Raw genomic sequence first — 18,178 nt, forward strand, 5'->3', positions numbered from 1 at the left:
CAATATACTTTTTTTAATCTGATTCACTGACTCCAACTAACTTTCATATTTCTTACTAAACTTTTCTGACTGACTTCTTGAAAATTCTGAACAATTTACTTCACTATTCACTAACTAAATGTGTCTAGGACTAACTTTCATAATGAACTGCTTGGCTTCTGACTAAAAACTTTCAAAAACTGCCATCTTGAATCCAAATCACTGGTATTTATATCCCTTTGGATATTCCAGAACCATCTGGTAAGAGATCATGTTCCATTCGTTCTATTAACTTCTATATAGATGTTCTCAAAAAAAATATCTGTTCGATCCACCGCCATAATCATTATTCCAGAATGTTCCAACATAAACACAGGTCAAATTCTGCACTCTGGAGAATTCGTTAATGTTCCATTTATAATTTTGTTGACATTTAGGCTTTTCAGATCAGAATAAACATTCAAATTAGTAACTAACACTCTAATTTAATAAAATACACATTTCAAACAATATAACCCCACTTATATTCGTAAAATTCTTAAAATGACACTTAGGAATGGAGGGTATAGTGTGTTGCCTAGTCACATGGCTCACTTAAAAATATCTACAAAATCATAACTACTAAAATACAACTTTTTACAATTATTATATGCTAATTTATTAAAATGCCCTCACATAAATATATTTTTATAAAATTCTCTAGTATATAACTTATTTAAAACAATCAAATATCTAATATTATGTAGTATATACTTATAAATTATTTTCTATAAACCCTAATTGTCACAATATATATATATATATATATATATATATATATATATATATATATATATATATATATATATATATATATTTTATTATGTTAACGGCTTGAATAATTTAAATATTTATATCATTTGCTTAATACACATTTTTTGTTTTAGATAAAATGGCTTCTTCAAGTAAGCATTTAACTTTGTCTGAGATGGAAGACATTCTAAACAGTGAAGAGTTTTGGAAGATGCCGATGAAACGACAGATACTCTCCAAGAAGTAGAAAATAAGGAGCAAGCTGCACACAAATTATTTAACTATTCAGGTGAAAGTGACAGCGATGAAATAGACAATGAAATTTACAGTGAACACGACTCTGATAGTGAATTTGAGGTTGAACTATTGCATGAAAACACCTTAGACAGAGATGATGCCACGAATAACGCTTCAAGTAACAAAACAGCTACTTTGAACATTTCAAAATTAGCTTGGTATGGAAAAGATTCTACAAAATGGGCAAAACAATCGCCAAAAAGGTCCAAAGTAAAATCTCATAACATTATAAGAGTTTTACCAGGACTGAAAGGTTCTACCCGTCAGAATCCACCACTGTGTCATAAAGAAGCTTGGAAATTATTAATAACTGATGACATGTTGGAAATTATTGTTGAACATACCAACACAAGAATTGACTTAGTATCCTCAAATTACGCTACATTCAAACGACGTAAAAACTCTCTCTCAAAATTTGCCCCAACTTTCATTGAAAGAACAGATAAAATTGAGATAGAAGCTTTTATTGGACTTTTATTTATGCAAGGTATATTTAAGTCTAACCATGAAGATTTAAAATCATTATGGGCAACAGATGGTACAGGGAGAGATTTGTTTAGATGTTCGATGTCACTTGCACGATTCTTATTTTTGCTAAGCTGTTTAAGATTCGACAATCATCTTACAAGGTCTGAAAGAGTGAAAACTAATAAATTGGCAGCTATATCCAACCTATTTGAAACTTTTGTAAAAAACTCCCAACAGAACTATGTTCCAGGTCCTCACCTAACAGTAGATGAAATGCTGGTACTATTCAGGGGAAGGTGTGCATTTAGAATGTACATACCTAATAAACCTGCGAAATATGGTATAAAAGTGCAGATCTTAGCCGATTCCCAAACACACTACATGTATAACGCGGAGGTCTATACAGGAAAAATTCTCCAACAGAAACAAAAATCGCTATTTTCACATCCAACTGAGGTTGTTCTTCGAATGATAAAATGTATTGAAAATTCCAACCGTAATGTCACTGGTGATAACTGGTACACATCAATGGAATTAACCAACGAGTTAAGAAAACGAGGAATTACATATGTAGGTACAGTGAAGAAAAATAAAAGAATGATTCCTCCAGAATTTATGGCCGACAGAAAGAGACCTGCTAGTTCTTCAGAGTTCGGATTTACATCAGACAATACTCTGGTATCATATGTTCCAAAAAAGGGAAAATCTGTTGTTTTAATATCATCAATGCATTACGACAGTACTGTTGATCAGAGCACTGGGAAACCCGAAATAATAATTTTTTATAACCAAACCAAAGCAGGTGTAGATGCTTTGGACGAAAAATGTGCAACATATTCCACTTCTCGAAGGACCCGTCGATGGCCTATGGCAATTTTTCACTGTATTTTAAATGTGTCTGGTGTAAACAGCCGAATAATATATCAGTTTTCCCGAGGAAAAGAAATATCCCGTTACAATTTTTTAAAAGAACTAGGCATTGCACTGTACACGCCACATATGAAGAAAAGACTTTACAACGTAAATGTACCCCGGAAACTTCGATGTCTCGCACCGAATATCCTTGGAGTAAATATAGATGACACACCTGCACCATTGCCAATACAGAATATATCTAAAAGGAAGAGATGCGCAATTTGTCCCGGAAAAAAAGACCGGAAAACAAATACATACTGTGCAAATTACCTATATGTTTACAATGTGCTCTAAAAATATGCCCAAATTGTAAATAGGAATTTATTTTACATTAAATTAGTTTACCGATATATAAAAAAGTGTTTATGACTTAAAATAAATGTATTAGCTAATGTTTTTTCTTTATTTCAGCTGGGTCACAGTGACCCGTCAATAGCAGCTGCGAGATAACTTTTTGTCGGTAGCAGTTACGGGTTAAGTAGAGAGGCACGCTTCTGGAAAAAAGCACCCAGACAATTGTTAAAGTAGAAAAACGCAGAGAGGCTTGACCAGTTTTTTAGGAGAGGCAATCTACATCTACGCATAATGCAAAGTATACAAAAGACGCAGAAATTAAGCTGTGTGCTTTTATAGTGGAACATAATTTACAAATGCTTATAATGGACCATCTGCCAAATTTATTGCAGTCTATCTTTCCAGACTCCGACATTGCAAAAAACATAAAGTTCGCTCGTACTAAAACGACAAACATTATTAAACATGTACTAGGCCATTTTTCCAAAGAAAAACTTATTTCCATTTTAAAAATTAATAAATCCAGTTTAATAATCTATGAGTCAACCAACTGTACTTGTACGAAACAGTTATGTTTAGTAGTTAGGATTTTCCATGATAAACAAATTAACAGGTTCATTGCGTAAGGCGAGGATCCGCGTCCAGGCCGTTCATTCCTCGGTGCTAACGGCGCGCATCCGCGCTTTAAACATGTAAAACAAGCTTTGTAATAAGATTAGTTTGCATTTTTATATTTACTTAATTATCATTTTATCATTGCATTTTTAACTAGATATTTTTCAGTCTGTTCGTAAACTTGAAGGAAAGAACATTATAGCTTTATATAAAAATTGTCCGATCTTTTTCGATTTTTGTAATTTTTGAATAAAGTAATTATTTTTTAAAAATTTATATTTCAACTCAGCGTCATCCAAAACCTACAGCTTCGTATTTTCAGATTTTTAACATAACTGTATCCACCATTACTTTTAATCAAAACTTGTTACACCCTGTATATATATATATATATATATATATATATATATATATATATATATATATATATATATATATATATATATAGCTTAAACGTTTACACTTTTTTCTTCATACACAAAATCTTTTCTGATCTTTAAGTGAACCATCTGCAGTGAAGAAAAAATCACACAGTTTTTCTCGTATAGCAATTGCAGGGTTGGTAGCTCTTCTTTGATTTGAGAATCTCGGATGTTCGTCATTTTCTATTTCTATGTCACAATCATTTCCTTTCTTTCCTCGCGGGAGCGAAAACAGACCTTCAGCTTTTTTAATAAAATTATGTAGTGCGCATACTGCTTGAACAATATTGTCCACCGTATTTACATTAAGAGCAATGGTTGTGTGTAGAATTCTAAATATGGATGACATCATTCCAAACGAGCATTCTACTGATTTGCGACCTCTTGACAACCTGCCATTGAACACTCTTCCTATTTGTTAAGCCTCTTTTAGGGTAGAGCTTCATGATATTACACATCAATGAAAAAGCTTCGTCTGCAATAAAATAAAATGGAAAATCTGTGTCTTGTCCAGGTAGTGGAGATGGGTCTGGTAAGTCTAGAGTTTCATTAGGTAAATCAGTTTTGAACTAGTGTGTAAAGAAAATTTTGATGTTATGAATTACGAGGAATACTTTTATGATTTCAAAAATGGTGACTACTTTTCAATAAATAATTATTTAGCAAGTATAAATTGGGAGGGACTGTTTCTTAATGGTACAGTTGATAGTATGGTGGTCATTTTTTATGATATAATTTACTCACTGATAGAACACTTTGTTCCACTAAAGAAATATAAAACCTCTACCTTTCCCTCTTGGTTCTCGTCAGAGCTGCGTAATCTAATTATATGTAAAAAACAGGCCCACAAACAATTTAAAATTAGTGGTAGGCAAGATGATTATGACCGTTTTGTGGCTTTAAGAAACCAGTGTGAAATTTTAAGAGCAAACTGTCAGAAAGTCTAGTCAGACTGTCTAGAAAGTCAGGTCACAAACAGAAAAATCTCACAAACAAACAATCAAATCAAATTCAAAAAGGTTGAATGGTTGAAAATTCAATGGCTATGGTTCACCAAAGAACATCCGAATAAAATACATTACAAGTACTCCAATAATGATGACGTACACTTTGAGGTTGTTGATATAAGTAAACGAAAAACTCTTCTACCTGCAGTAAACAATAATTTACCCATATTATACCCCACTGGCAATGTGATAAATGATGCCAAAAAGAAAGACCTACTTCAACTGATGGAATTTATTCCTCCGGTGCATCATAATTTTTATACAAGTATTCAATCATCGACAGTTGCAACCGGCGGACAGCTGTTAACTGATAATGCATTGAATGAAGATGATGACTGAATTTAATTTTTTTTAGTTTGATGTAATATTAGTGTTATCAATATGTTTGAACAATAACAACTTCCTTATTTCATACTATTGCTTCACTGAATTTGGTACAACTGCAGTTCAGCAAAGTGGACTAACCCAAATTAAAATTGAAACAACTGTTGCTACTATACATTTTGCGGTACTAAATAATTACTATGCCTCATTTGATACATACTAAAATAAGTGGGAATAAAAATATTCCGAAACTAAATCATAAAGCTAAATGAAAATTTTGTTCCATTTTTAAACCCATTTATCTCCATTCATTCAATTTGGGCTTAGTCCACTATGCTTCTACTAGCCTCATATATATTGAGATGATATTAAATATAGGAGAAACAAAGGTAGTGTTTAAAGAAATAATTTATAAGTTATATACTAGAGAGTATTATAAAAAATATTTATATGAGGGCATTCTTAAGAAATTAGCATAATAATAAGTTTAAAAAGTTTTTATTTTGCAATGTATTTGTTTATTTTCATAATTATGATATTATAAATATATTTGAGTGAGCCATCTTATAGGCAACCAAATGTGCACTCAAGTGAAGTTAGTTGTAGGAACTTTTATAGATACTTATGGATTAAAAAATAGGGTTATTTATTAATTTAAGATGTAATTTATATATAAGTTTATATTCTGATCTGAAAAGCCTAAATTTTCATAAAATTCTCGATAGAATTTTAGTTATAATAGTAGTTTTCTAGATAGAATAAAAAAGAATTATCTAGAAATATAATGATTGGAGATTGGAGATTGGAAGAGAGTATTAGTTGAAGATTAAAATTATATTATGTATATGGTGATTGGAGATTGGAAGAGAAAAAAGATTATTAGAAAGAAGAATAAACAAAAAAAAAACAATTAAAAAAGGAAGAATATTTACCAATTTATAAATGCTAGTAAGAATAAAAAAATTTTAAAATGGTGGAAGCTGATAATTAAAACATTGTGGTGTATTTGGCAATGCAAGTTCACAAAAGGAAGGATAACCGGGGCTGACAACGAAGACATTGAGTGGTGATTGTTGCAGTTTCGCAACGATATATAAATATTTATATAATATGAACAGACTTTTTTTTTTGTTAGTTTTGATTCTCCCCGTAGTATATTTAAACGAGATTTGCGTGTACAAGGGCACAGCAGTTTTAAGGGCTAAACATTCCAAGATGAGCCATCTGCGAGATAACGGCGATAAGGGCGAGTTCCATATGCCAGATAAGGATATGTGTTTTTGAAGTTAAGATCAGCGCGTCGAGACACTTCATTGCGGTCATGTAAGGGAGTCGAGTTTTGTCTCCCAAACGACAGACACGTGTTATTTTGGTTTGAGGGTTGTGCATCCTACCACAAAAACTTCGTCTTGTAAAAAAGGCGAGATTTTATTCCTGAATTTTCACCGAACCAGAGGGTTCGCAATCTCATCGTGGCTGAAATAATTTATGGGGTAAGCTACAATACATTATAATTTTGTTGCTTCATATATCAAGTACGTTTACTTGGTATATAGATGTCATATTTGCTTCGAACTTTTTATCAGTTGTGCCGCGATCGCGATTGAACTTTATTGAGAACATTTCATTACCTTTATGTAGATTTGTATATTTTTCATATTGTAATAATTTCATTCTTTTGTTTTGTATGTATATCAGAGCTTTTACGTGATGAGTTTATTAATTGCATTTTAATTTTATTATTAATTTAATGTGTATTTTGTTACCGAGTATATTTTTGAGTTTATTGTATTAATATTTGTATTTGAATATATAATTTGAATTACGTTTAATATAATTCATATATCATATTTTTGATTGCATTTTGTGTAACTGTATTAACAAGGTTTATTCATTTTATTACGAATTAAGTATATTATAATATGAGCGTATATTTTTCACTCTTTCACGTTTAATATCAATTTTTTTATATGACATATATATTCATATTTTTATTTCTTTTTTGTATAATATTATTTCTATCTATGGTTTTGTTTATGGTTCTCTTTTTGTGTGTCGTTTCTTATTGACTAATATTTAAGTTTGTATATATTCTTCTTTAGTTGTAATTGTGTGTGTTTATGTATATTTATGATTGCTTTTACTTCTTGTTAAAATAGAGTTTTATACAGTCCACTGGTTTTCATTTCTTTTCTTTTATTTTAATATACATACTCAATCCGAAAAGGGGGAAACCAGCGAGTTCTAGATTGAACAGAATATCTTCTCTCCCCCTTCAGGATGACCAAAATTGTTATATTGAGGTCATCGTATGTGCAGAACGCAACATAATAGTCCTTCGAGCCGGATTTTCTTCTTCTTTTTCTGTTTTTTTGTTTGTTTAGGGTTCTCTGATAGTAGATACCTTTTTTCCATGTTCTTTTTCATGTGTAGTTGCGGTTTCCTTATGATATTAGCCTTGTCGGTTATTTTAACCAGTTTCCTTTGGTTGCTTACGGTTTCCTTATGGTAGGGACCTTACTAACTGTCATAACCATATAGTGTGGTATATCTTTTATGCTAAAAGATATCCAGTCGTCTGCCGAAAGACTATTCTTCTTTGTGTACTTTGTCTAAGGTGCTCTTTTTACAGAGACCTTTTTACGGTTTTTATAACCATTTTATATTGTGTATTTCTTTTATACTGAAAGGTACCTAGTCTGCCGAAAGACTACTTCTTTCTTATATACTTCAGTCAAGGTGCTCTTATGACAGAGACCTTTTCCGGTTTTTATACCCGGTTCTTGCTAATTTTTTTTATACTTCTTGTAGTGGAGTATTTCTTTTGTATAAGAATATAGTCGGTCTGCTGAAAGACATTATTACTTTTATTTGTGCCAGGTTTTCTTATGCCATAGACCTTTTTTTTGTGGTTAGCAAAACCAGTTACATTGGGGTATTTATTTTATCATAAAATATACCCAGTCTGTAGAGACGCTTCTATTTTTTTGTGTTTGTTAGTGTTTGTGAGGTTTAAAACTTATTTTCGGTTATTGCAATCATTTTCTATTTAACTTTTTTCTGATTGTAGGAATATTAGTAGCATATTCTGATCATTATTACAAGCATTTCTTTGATTTGTTTGTGTGAAACATTCAGGGATTTAAAGTTCTTTTTACACTGTAGCAATCCTTCTGTTTTCTATTGTAAACTTCCATATATTGGCTGCTCCATTTTTTATCTAAAGAATGGATAACTTGAAACAAACTAGAAGGAGTGCAAAGGCTGCAATCACGAGGCAGAATAATTGGATTCAGGATAATATTTCATTGGCAGATGCTCACCAGTTGAGGGTTCGCCGTGAAGTCCTACAGGCTGCTTTCGATAAATATACTGAGGCACAGGATGAAATTGACAATTTATTGTTTGAAGATCCCGCCGCTGTAGACAGCGAGGATCGCACCAGTGTAGAAGATGTAGCTTTGACAGCTATAGCATTGATTAGAAATAAGATCGAGTCACTGCACGTTAAAGTAGGTAGTGTATCTTCAAATTATTCTCCCAAAACACAGGTAAAATTGCCCGAAATAAATATTCCTCAGTTCTCCGGTAAATTATCTGAATGGAATTCTTTCTATGAACTCTTTGTTGCTTTGATTGTTGAGAATGTAGAATTGTCGAATGTGCAACGTTTTATGTACCTCAAAAGTTATCTAAAAGGCGAGCCAGCACGGCTTATTGAAAATCTGCAGGTTACTAATGACAATTTTCAGATTGCTCTAAATACACTCACGCATCGATATGCGAATAAAAATATTTTAATTCAGTCATTATTAACTTCGTTATTGGATATAAAAAGTGTGCCAAATAATGCACAAGCATCTCAAAATTTGTTACGCGATTTTCATGTATCATTAACAAATGCAATTAGAGCTTTGGAAAATCAGGGTCTAAGTGACCGTCAGTTGTTTGAATCCTTAGTAGTTTGCCTCTCTGAGAGAAAGTTGTATTTCGCAACGAAACGTCACTTAGAGTTTGATAGCAATAAATTAAATGAGCTTCCTAATTTAAATAAATTTCTTAACCATATCGATGTAAGGGCAACTCATTTAGAGAATTTAAATGGTCAGGCACGGGAAGGTAGAGAAAAGTTAAGTACTGGAAAACAGGTAAAATCAGTGTTTCATGCTAGCTCCAGCTCGAATAATGGCATTGGTCAGTCCCAAGGGCGAGATAGAGCTAAGAAATGTTTTTGTTGTTCCAGTAATGCTCATAAGTTGTACACGTGTGAAAAGTTTTTAAGTTTAACAGGTTTTGAGAGATGGAGATTTGTAAAAGATAAGGAACTTTGTATAAATTGTTTGTATCCCCGTCATATGGTATCACAGTGTAATAGTACTAAAACTTGTATGAAGTGTAACAAACGTCATCACACTTTGTTGCATAAACATGTGGGAGAAAGTCATTTTTCAAACGTTTCCGCACAACGTCATGATACCTCGTCCCGGTCGTCTCAAAGTAATAGGTCGCAAAATTCCTCGTCTCAGCATCAAACTAATTTCAAGCCATCTACTTCCCAGATAGCTCATGTGAATGCGCCTAGTTCATCAAGCGATCATACCTCGACTTCTTCGCATGCTTCAGTAGCCTCTTTTTGTGCCCAGCAAGGTCTTGTATTGCTAGGTACTATCTCTGTATTTTTGTATTCTTCCGAAGGTCGGAAAGTTAAGGCTAGAGCCCTTATTGATTCTGGAAGTCAAATCTCCTTCATAACAGAGGATTTACTTAGTAAACTGAAATATTTGCCTTATCAAAAATCCGTCTCTATTGCTGCACTTAATGCGAGTCCTCAAGTCGCTAATGATATGGTGGATATTGTAATTCATTCTCACATTTCTACGGATCGATTGAAGGTCTCATGTACGGTCTTAAAAAATATAACTTCTCGTCTGCCACAAATTCAAATAAATGTGGGTAGATTAAAGATTCCATCCAATTGTGTTCTGGCTGATCCTAATTTTGGAGAACCAGATGATATAGACATATTGCTTGGTATGGATCAAGTTGCTCGTATCTTACAAAACGGTCTTATGCGATTAGGAAATAATTTGCCAGTTTTACAAAATTCGATTTTCGGCTACATTGTTTCCGGGAATGTTCCCACTTCTTGTTTACAATCCTCTACGAGGCCACGACCCCTGTCTAGTAATTTAACCCATGTTTCTCATCATATGGTTACCTGTCAGTCGAGTATTGTCACGAATGATACCTTGACCGATATTGTCGAAAACAGAACAGATATTCTCAGACACCACTCTGCGATTGCCAGATGGTGCTTACCAGGTGGATTTGCCTTTTAGGTGTCCATTAGAAAAGCTAAAACTTGGTCATTCCTATAATATGGCTGCCAAGCGTTTCTCTTCACTTGAAGGTACATTTCTTCGAAATCCTTCTTTGAAAACTGACTACACGAAAGTAATCAACGAATATCTTCATCTATCGCATGCAGATATTGTGCCAAAAATGCTGCAGAATGACCTTGGTAATAATGCATATTTTCTCCCACATTTTGCAGTAGTAAAGGATTCTGGGTCATCCAAGACTCGGGTTGTTTTTGACGCAAGTGCGCGTACGTCTACGGGATTATCCCTTAATGATGTACTATTCACTGGGCCTCAGGTCCAGCCTAACTTGTACAATATTGTACTTCGTTTACGATCGTTTCGATTCGTTCTCACGGCGGATATTCAGAAGATGTATCGGCAGATACACGTTAATCCTAAACACCAATTTGTACTTAATTTTCTTTGGCGAGATAATCCACAGGACAAACTACAAAGTGTGCAGCGCAATAGATTAGTTTTTGGTACTATGCCGGCTCCTTATTTGGCGACTCGTGTGTTGAATCATTTGGCGGAGGTTAATAAGGAGAAATACCCATTCGCCTATGATGCCCTGACCAGTCAAACTTACATTGACGATATTTTGTCAGGATGTAATGATGAAACTCATCTCAGAATCTTATTCCAGCAACTCAATGAGGTATTGACTTCAGCCAAATTCTCTTTGCATAAGTATACGTCTAATTCACTTCAATTTTTGAGATCTCTTTCTATTGATTCTACGGCTATTGAAGAGGTGGATATGGATCCATCTACGAGCAAATTATTAGGTCTTAAATGGTCTCCTTTTGACGATTGTTTTTTCTTTACCTCCCCCACTATTAAGGTGTCAGGAGCTGTCACAAGGAGGGTGATTTTGTCAATTGTAGCGAAGTGCTTCGATCCAGTGGGTTTCCTGTCACCTGTTATACTGCTCGGAAAATTGTTAGTTCAAAAGGTGTGGACGCTCCGCGTGGGGTGGGACGACCCAGTTACTGATATCACAGTACTGACCGAATGGAATACTTTTCTTAAAGAGTTGTACAATATGTAATATTGTACCACTCACCACCCACATATGTAATATCAAAATTCCTCGATACTTTCTACATCCATTTGATACTTCTACTATCGAATTGCATATTTTCTGCGATACCAGCTCGATAGCATACGCTACTGTAGCGTATATTCGTGCATTATACACAAATAATTCTGTATCTGTACGGATGTTGACTTCACGAACCAAAGTAGCCCCTTTAAAGAATCCCCTAACCATTCCTCGTTTAGAGTTATGTGCCATGCTTTTGGGAGCGGAATTAGCTTGTAAACTTGTGAAAATTTTCAAAAATAGAATTCAGTTGTCATCAGTTCATCTGTGGACGGATTCTGAAATCGCCCTTCACTGGGTAATTGGCTCACCTACAAGGTGGGAGTTGTTTGTGGCCAATAGGGTAAAACGAATTCAAGACTTGTCAAAGGATTTTTATTGGCATCATGTGGCGTCTAAAGACAACGCTGCGGATATAGCTTCGCGGGGAGCTACTCCCGGAACACTTGAGTCGACGAAAGCTTGGCTTTGTGGGCCCGAATTCTTGTCGACTCATGACATTGACTATTCTAGGCATTCAATTAATTTAGATTTTACGAATGTAATTGGGTTAAAAGACTATAGAGTAGTGTTTCACTCAACTCAGGATTTAACATTCTGGGAAGACATTTTCAAATTGTATTCAACTTTTTCCCGTTTGCGCCGAGTCCTGGCATTTGTTCTTCGATTTGTTAACAATGTTCGTAAAAGAGATCCTATACAGAAAGGCCCTTTGTATGTGGCAGAACTACAGCAAGCTGAATTGCTGATTGTGCGACATGTCCAAATTATCTCATTCCCTCGTATTATCGAATCATTGAAATCCGGAAAGGGCAGTCAGGATAAGCAGTTGGCTGCTTTAAATTTATTTCTAGATGAGAGTGATAACTGCCTAAAAGTTGGAGGTAGGTTGAGGAATGCCAACATACCTCTTACTCAAAAGAATCCAATTCTTCTTCCCTCAAAGAATCAAGTTGTTTCGATGATGTTATACGAAAAACATGTACAGTTGGGGCATTTAGGGCCCCAAGGTACACTGTCTAATTTCAGACTTCGTTATTGGCCTTTAAATTCATTGAGAGATGTCAAACGTGTCTTTCATCATTGCGTAACCTGTTTTAGATTTAGAGCTGTAGGCTCCAGCCAATTGATGGCAGATCTACCCAAAGATCGTGTCGTACAACCAATTCGTCCGTTTCAGAACGTTTCTGTAGACTATGGGGGATACTTTCTTATAAAAGCCTCTAGATTACGAAAGGCCAAATTACTTAAAGTTTATGTAGCTATATTTGTTTGTATGGTCACGAAGGCCGTACATATTGAAGTGGTATCTAGTTTGTCTACAGAAGACTTCATTTTAGCGCTTAAGCGGTTTATCTCGCGTCGAGGTAATCCCACTACATTGTATTCCGATAACGGCTCTAATTTTTGGGGAGCGAAAAATCTTCTTTTCGAACTATACGAATTTTTTAAGGATAACGAGAATTCTCAGGAGTTGCACGATTTTTGTTCAAAAAACTCCATTCAGTTTTATTTTATTCCGCCCAATAGTCCACATCATGGAGGACTACATGAAAGTGCCATTCGTAGTTGTAAATATCATCTGCACCTTCTTGTGGGAAATGCCAACCTCACTTTTGAGGAATTTTATACGGTGATCAGCCAGATAGAAGCAATCATGAACTCAAGGCCAATCACTCCATTGTCAAGTGATCCTAATGATTTGGAATGCCTGACACCTGCACACTTCCTAATAGGAACATCTATGACGGCTCACCCTGAACGAGTCGTCATCAGTTTACCTGAAAACAAATTGTCTTTGTATCAGAGGTTATCTCGTATTCAGCAGTTGTTCTGGAAGAGGTGGCATGTAGATTATCTCAACCAACTTCAAAAACTACCGAAATGGGTAGAGGAAAAAGCAAACTTAGAGCCTGGTATGGTGGTACTAGTCAAGGGTGATAACACCCATCCATTGCAGTGGCCAATTGCTAGGATCGTGGATACGTTCCCTGGACCGGATGGCAGGGTGAGATCTGTAAGGATTAAAACAAGTGCAGGGACATATGTACGTCCTATAGTAAAAATTTGTCTACTTCCTTTTAATGATAGGGAGCTCGAGTCTCAACCTGGACAGTAAACTATACAATGAAGTTTTTAGGTGAGCGCATATTTGCTTCTGTGTCGCTCTGTGTCTGTCCATTTAGGTTTTGAAACCATGTTGATATATAGTACTGATAATGTAATTATGGTAGTGATGTCTATTTAGTATGTAGTTATGTATTTGTAACCTATTATCGTTTGTAAGTTTATTGTTCTTTGTACCTTTTTGTAAATGTATAGTATTTGTAGTATTGTAAGTGTGTCGTTCGTTTTGAAACCGAAAAAGTGTTTACGGTTACGGAATTTGTACAGTGCGTCGGGAGTACAAAGTACAGTTATGTGTTATTGGCACTTATGCCAACGCGGGGAGAATGTTGCAGTTTCGCAACGATATATAAATATTTATATAATATGAACAGACTTTTTTTTTTGTTAGTTTTGATTCTCCCCGTAGTATATTTAAACGAGATTTGCGTGTACAAGGGCACAGCAGTTTTAAGGGCTAAACATTCCAAGATGAGCCATCTGCGAGATAACGGCGATAAGGGCGAGTTCCATATGCCAGATAAGGATATGTGTTTTTGAAGTTAAGATCAGCGCGTCGAGACACTTCATTGCGGTCATGTAAGGGAGTCGAGTTTTGTCTCCCAAACGACAGAAACGTGTTATTTTGGTTTGAGGGTTGTGCATCCAACCACAAAAACTTCGTCTTGTAAAAAAGGCGAGATTTTATTCCTGAATTTTCACCGAACCAGAGGGTTCGCAATCTCATCGTGGCTGAAATAATTTATGGGGTAAGCTACAATACACTATAATTTTGTTGCTGCATATATCAAGTACGTTTACTTGGTATATAGATGTCATATTTGCTTCGAACTTTTATCAGTTGTGCCGCGATCGCGATTGAACTTTATTGAGAACATTTCATTACCTTTATGTAGATTTGTATATTTTTCATATTGTAATAATTTCATTCTTTTGTTTTGTATGTATATCAGAGCTTTTACGTGATGAGTTTATTAATTGCATTTTAATTTTATTATTAATTTAATGTGTATTTTGTTACCGAGTATATTTTTGAGTTTATTGTATTAATATTTGTATTTGAATATATAATTTGAATTACGTTTAATATAATTCATATATCATATTTTTGATTGCATTTTGTGTAACTGTATTAACAAGGTTTATTCATTTTATTACGAATTAAGTATATTATAATATGTACGTATATTTTTCACTCTTTCACGTTTAATATCAATTTTTTTATATGACATATATATTCATATTTTTATTTCTTTTTTGTATAATATTATTTCTATCTATGGTTTTGTTTATGGTTCTCTTTTTGTGTGTCGTTTCTTATTGACTCATATTTAAGTTTGTATATATTCTTCTTTAGTTGTAATTGTGTGTGTTTATGTATATTTATGATTGCTTTTACTTCTTGTTAAAATAGAGTTTTATACAGTCCACTGGTTTTCATTTCTTTTCTTTTATTTTAATATACATACTCAATCCGAAAAGGGGGAAACCAGCGAGTTCTAGATTGAACAGAATATCTTCTCTCCCCCTTCAGGATGACCAAAATTGTTATATTGAGGTCATCGTATGTGCAGAACGCAACAGTGATTATAATCTTTATTTTGGAAAACAGGTTCATTTAGGCATTTAGTGACAGAAAGGTACCAGATTTTGTTAATATAATTTAGTGTCATAAGAATTTCAATTTAAAGATAGTTTGTTTTAAATTTACATTCTCTATATTAGATAAATATGTGTGTTTCATAATAATTATAATAAAGATAATTTCAAAAATTGCTTACAAAATAATTCTTTGAGAACTACGATAAAAACCCTATATATATATATATATATATATATATATATATATATATATATATATATATATATATTATTTAAAAACACTCATTGCTCATAAAACTATACACAAACAAAACATAACAATATATATATATATATATATATATATATATATATATATATATATATATATATATATATATATATAAATGTTAATAAATTTAAAGAACATGTCTGATATTTGTTTAGAACCCTCTACTCATAAACCTTTTATATGACCAATACACATAAAAGAAAACTTTCCCTTACTTAAAGAAATAATTATTATTGCTTGTTTTTCACGACTTTAATTTTTGACATGTCTAAGTATATTTTTTATTTACATTTCAAATTAAAACTGATTCTAAAATAGGGAGATAGAAGTCAAACTACAATATCTGCGACTTCAATACAATATTTCAATTTAATTTTCAAAAACGATATTAGCTGTACTTAGATGAACATCATATAAAATTTTAACAATTGTTGAATTTATTTGTTACACTACAGTATGTAAATTAATAATGTTGATACAACATTCAATCTAATATATACTAGTACTAAGTTGAATTAAAAATAAAATTACTTACCATCTGTATAATTACATTCTTTGGCTATCTTCTCCCACAAACCATCCTTTAGTTTTGTTCTCGTGCAATCTCCATTACTGGTAACATACAAACATTAAAGCTTCGAACAATTTCAATAAACTTTTCCATTTTTCACTAAATAACAAAAACTGGTCACACAAAAAAAAAGGAAGGTTAGGTAGGGACCCAGGACCCATGAACCTGTGCTGCTAGCACAACTCTATCCACGCCTGGCCGTGGTTTGGGTTTAATATGCGCTGCTCCGTCTCAAATCACGTTGTACAAAATAATCCACGCGTGTGCTGCGCATGGGATGTGCATGGGCTGTGTTCAATTTGCGCCGGGCCTAAATGTCTCATGATTTCACGAATTATATGGGAATTTACACGATTTTTACACACTTTAGAGGAATAAGTAGTTTTATACATAATTTTGTAAAGAAATTACTTAAGAGAGAGAAAAACTCTGTTAACAAACCCGTTATAACTGAGCGAAGTATTAATTTTATTTCTGCCATCCACAATTCGCTACTACTGGATTTAATTGAATCAGAATTCGGGGAAGTCCCGCTCTTGCGCCAGTTACAATATTACCGCGCGTTGCATTACGCTTGTCGTTGTGGTGTTTGGTTTGGCCGTCAGTTTTGTAAGGTTACTTTTAGAAGCCGTGTAAAATTGTGATAAATTTTATTATCAAAACCAGTGCATAAGCGACTTACCAAATGGCAGATAGTGCCAAAAGTGTTTTTGGAATCTCGTCCTAATAAAAAAACAAAATTGTTTACCAACAAAAATACAAACTGGACTGGGAAAAAACGTGGACTTGGGTCACGTTCAGTAAAAAAGTTATGTTATGTTTTTTTGTTAAGTTTTGGAAAAGTTTTGTTTTTGTAAAGTTTTTCTAATATATTTCTTATTTTGGTTTCAAAATTATACATTTTCATAATTCTCGTTTTTTTCTCATTCCCCCTAATAAGAATCTTTTATTAAATTCGGAATATCTCACGATTTTTTAAATAAAATTCTGACGATTTTTCCTATAGTGTTTTGGCAATACTGGACAGGGTGGGGAATTATATAAACATCAAGAAATATCTAAATGGACATTCTCGTACGAGTCGTTAGGTGAGAAGGTCACTGCTTGCATACCCTCTCCGGAATAACGACGGCGAGAAGTTTGAGAGAGCGTAGCTCTGAAAATAGCTGATATACAGATGGTCCATTGGAGAAATAGTAGTTACTGCGGAAAAACCAACGAGACCTGGCGATAGTCAGCAAGGTTGTACGGAGTTTCAGTAGAATATACTGGCCCTAGAACTTTCTTCTTGTTAGGCAAAACCGCTTGCAGGAACAAGTGCCAGTACGCAGTGTACTACCGCCCCGGGGCGGATATTAACCGTGGGACCATATAGCAGCGTTGGTAAACGCAGGTGAATATAGTCACTATTCAAAACTCGTACGAGGCACGCTAGTGGAACAAGCCTTTTTTTCGGGGGGTCTTACCGCCCCCTCGCTTCGTGAGACTGCGAAGCTCCTAGTGGTCTATCTGCGTACGAATTCAATTTTCCCGTCGAAATTCCTGGTTCAACCAGGTCTGCCCTCTCTACCCGGTCTGTGACTAGATCACAGGCCGCGGCACTAGCTGCCAATCCCCATGCCCTTTTACAAGAAGGCGCCCATGTTATCGATATACCAGAAATATCAGATAACTCCTACAACCCATAGGGCCCGTTCCCACTTGTCGGATGTCGGTCCCGGCAAAATGCTTTACACCACTTCCACACCACTTTGCCGCCATGCCATTGCCACACCACTTGTTGACCATTTCCACACTTCGCACCATTCCAGTACATTACCACTGCCACACTACTTCAGTGCGCGCCTTGCCTTAGCGATACGGTACGCGTCCTCTCTCTTTCCTTGTCTAAGATCTGAAGGATGATATTTGAGCATAAAAATTTATTGAAATTCGATACACCCTGTAATGAAAATGTCAAATATATTAAATTTAATAAATGAGTTACAAAGATATTCTATGTCTGATCTGTGATTATACTTTAAAA

The 18,178-nt window shown here is 34.2% G+C and overlaps 3 protein-coding genes across 3 annotated transcripts; all 3 read left to right on the forward strand.

The window, feature by feature from the left end:
- The first annotated feature begins 8,340 nt into the window (after window positions 1-8,340).
- On the forward strand, window positions 8,341-10,452 carry LOC140450480 (uncharacterized). Its single transcript, XM_072544125.1, has one exon. It carries the CDS (start codon window positions 8,341-8,343, stop codon window positions 10,450-10,452), a length of 2,112 nt encoding a protein of 703 aa, XP_072400226.1.
- Window positions 10,453-10,492: 40 nt separating this feature from the next.
- Window positions 10,493-11,527, forward strand: LOC140450482 (uncharacterized). The gene has a single exon (XM_072544126.1). The coding sequence runs from the start codon at window positions 10,493-10,495 to the stop codon at window positions 11,525-11,527; it is 1,035 nt and encodes a 344-aa protein (XP_072400227.1).
- A 172-nt stretch (window positions 11,528-11,699) lies between these two features.
- On the forward strand, window positions 11,700-13,700 carry LOC140450483 (uncharacterized). The gene has a single exon (XM_072544127.1). It carries the CDS (start codon window positions 11,700-11,702, stop codon window positions 13,698-13,700), a length of 2,001 nt encoding a protein of 666 aa, XP_072400228.1.
- The last annotated feature ends 4,478 nt before the right edge of the window (window positions 13,701-18,178 follow it).

The sequence above is a fragment of the Diabrotica undecimpunctata genome, chromosome 9 (assembly GCF_040954645.1).
Source record: "Diabrotica undecimpunctata isolate CICGRU chromosome 9, icDiaUnde3, whole genome shotgun sequence".
Classification (NCBI taxonomy): domain Eukaryota; kingdom Metazoa; phylum Arthropoda; class Insecta; order Coleoptera; family Chrysomelidae; genus Diabrotica; species Diabrotica undecimpunctata.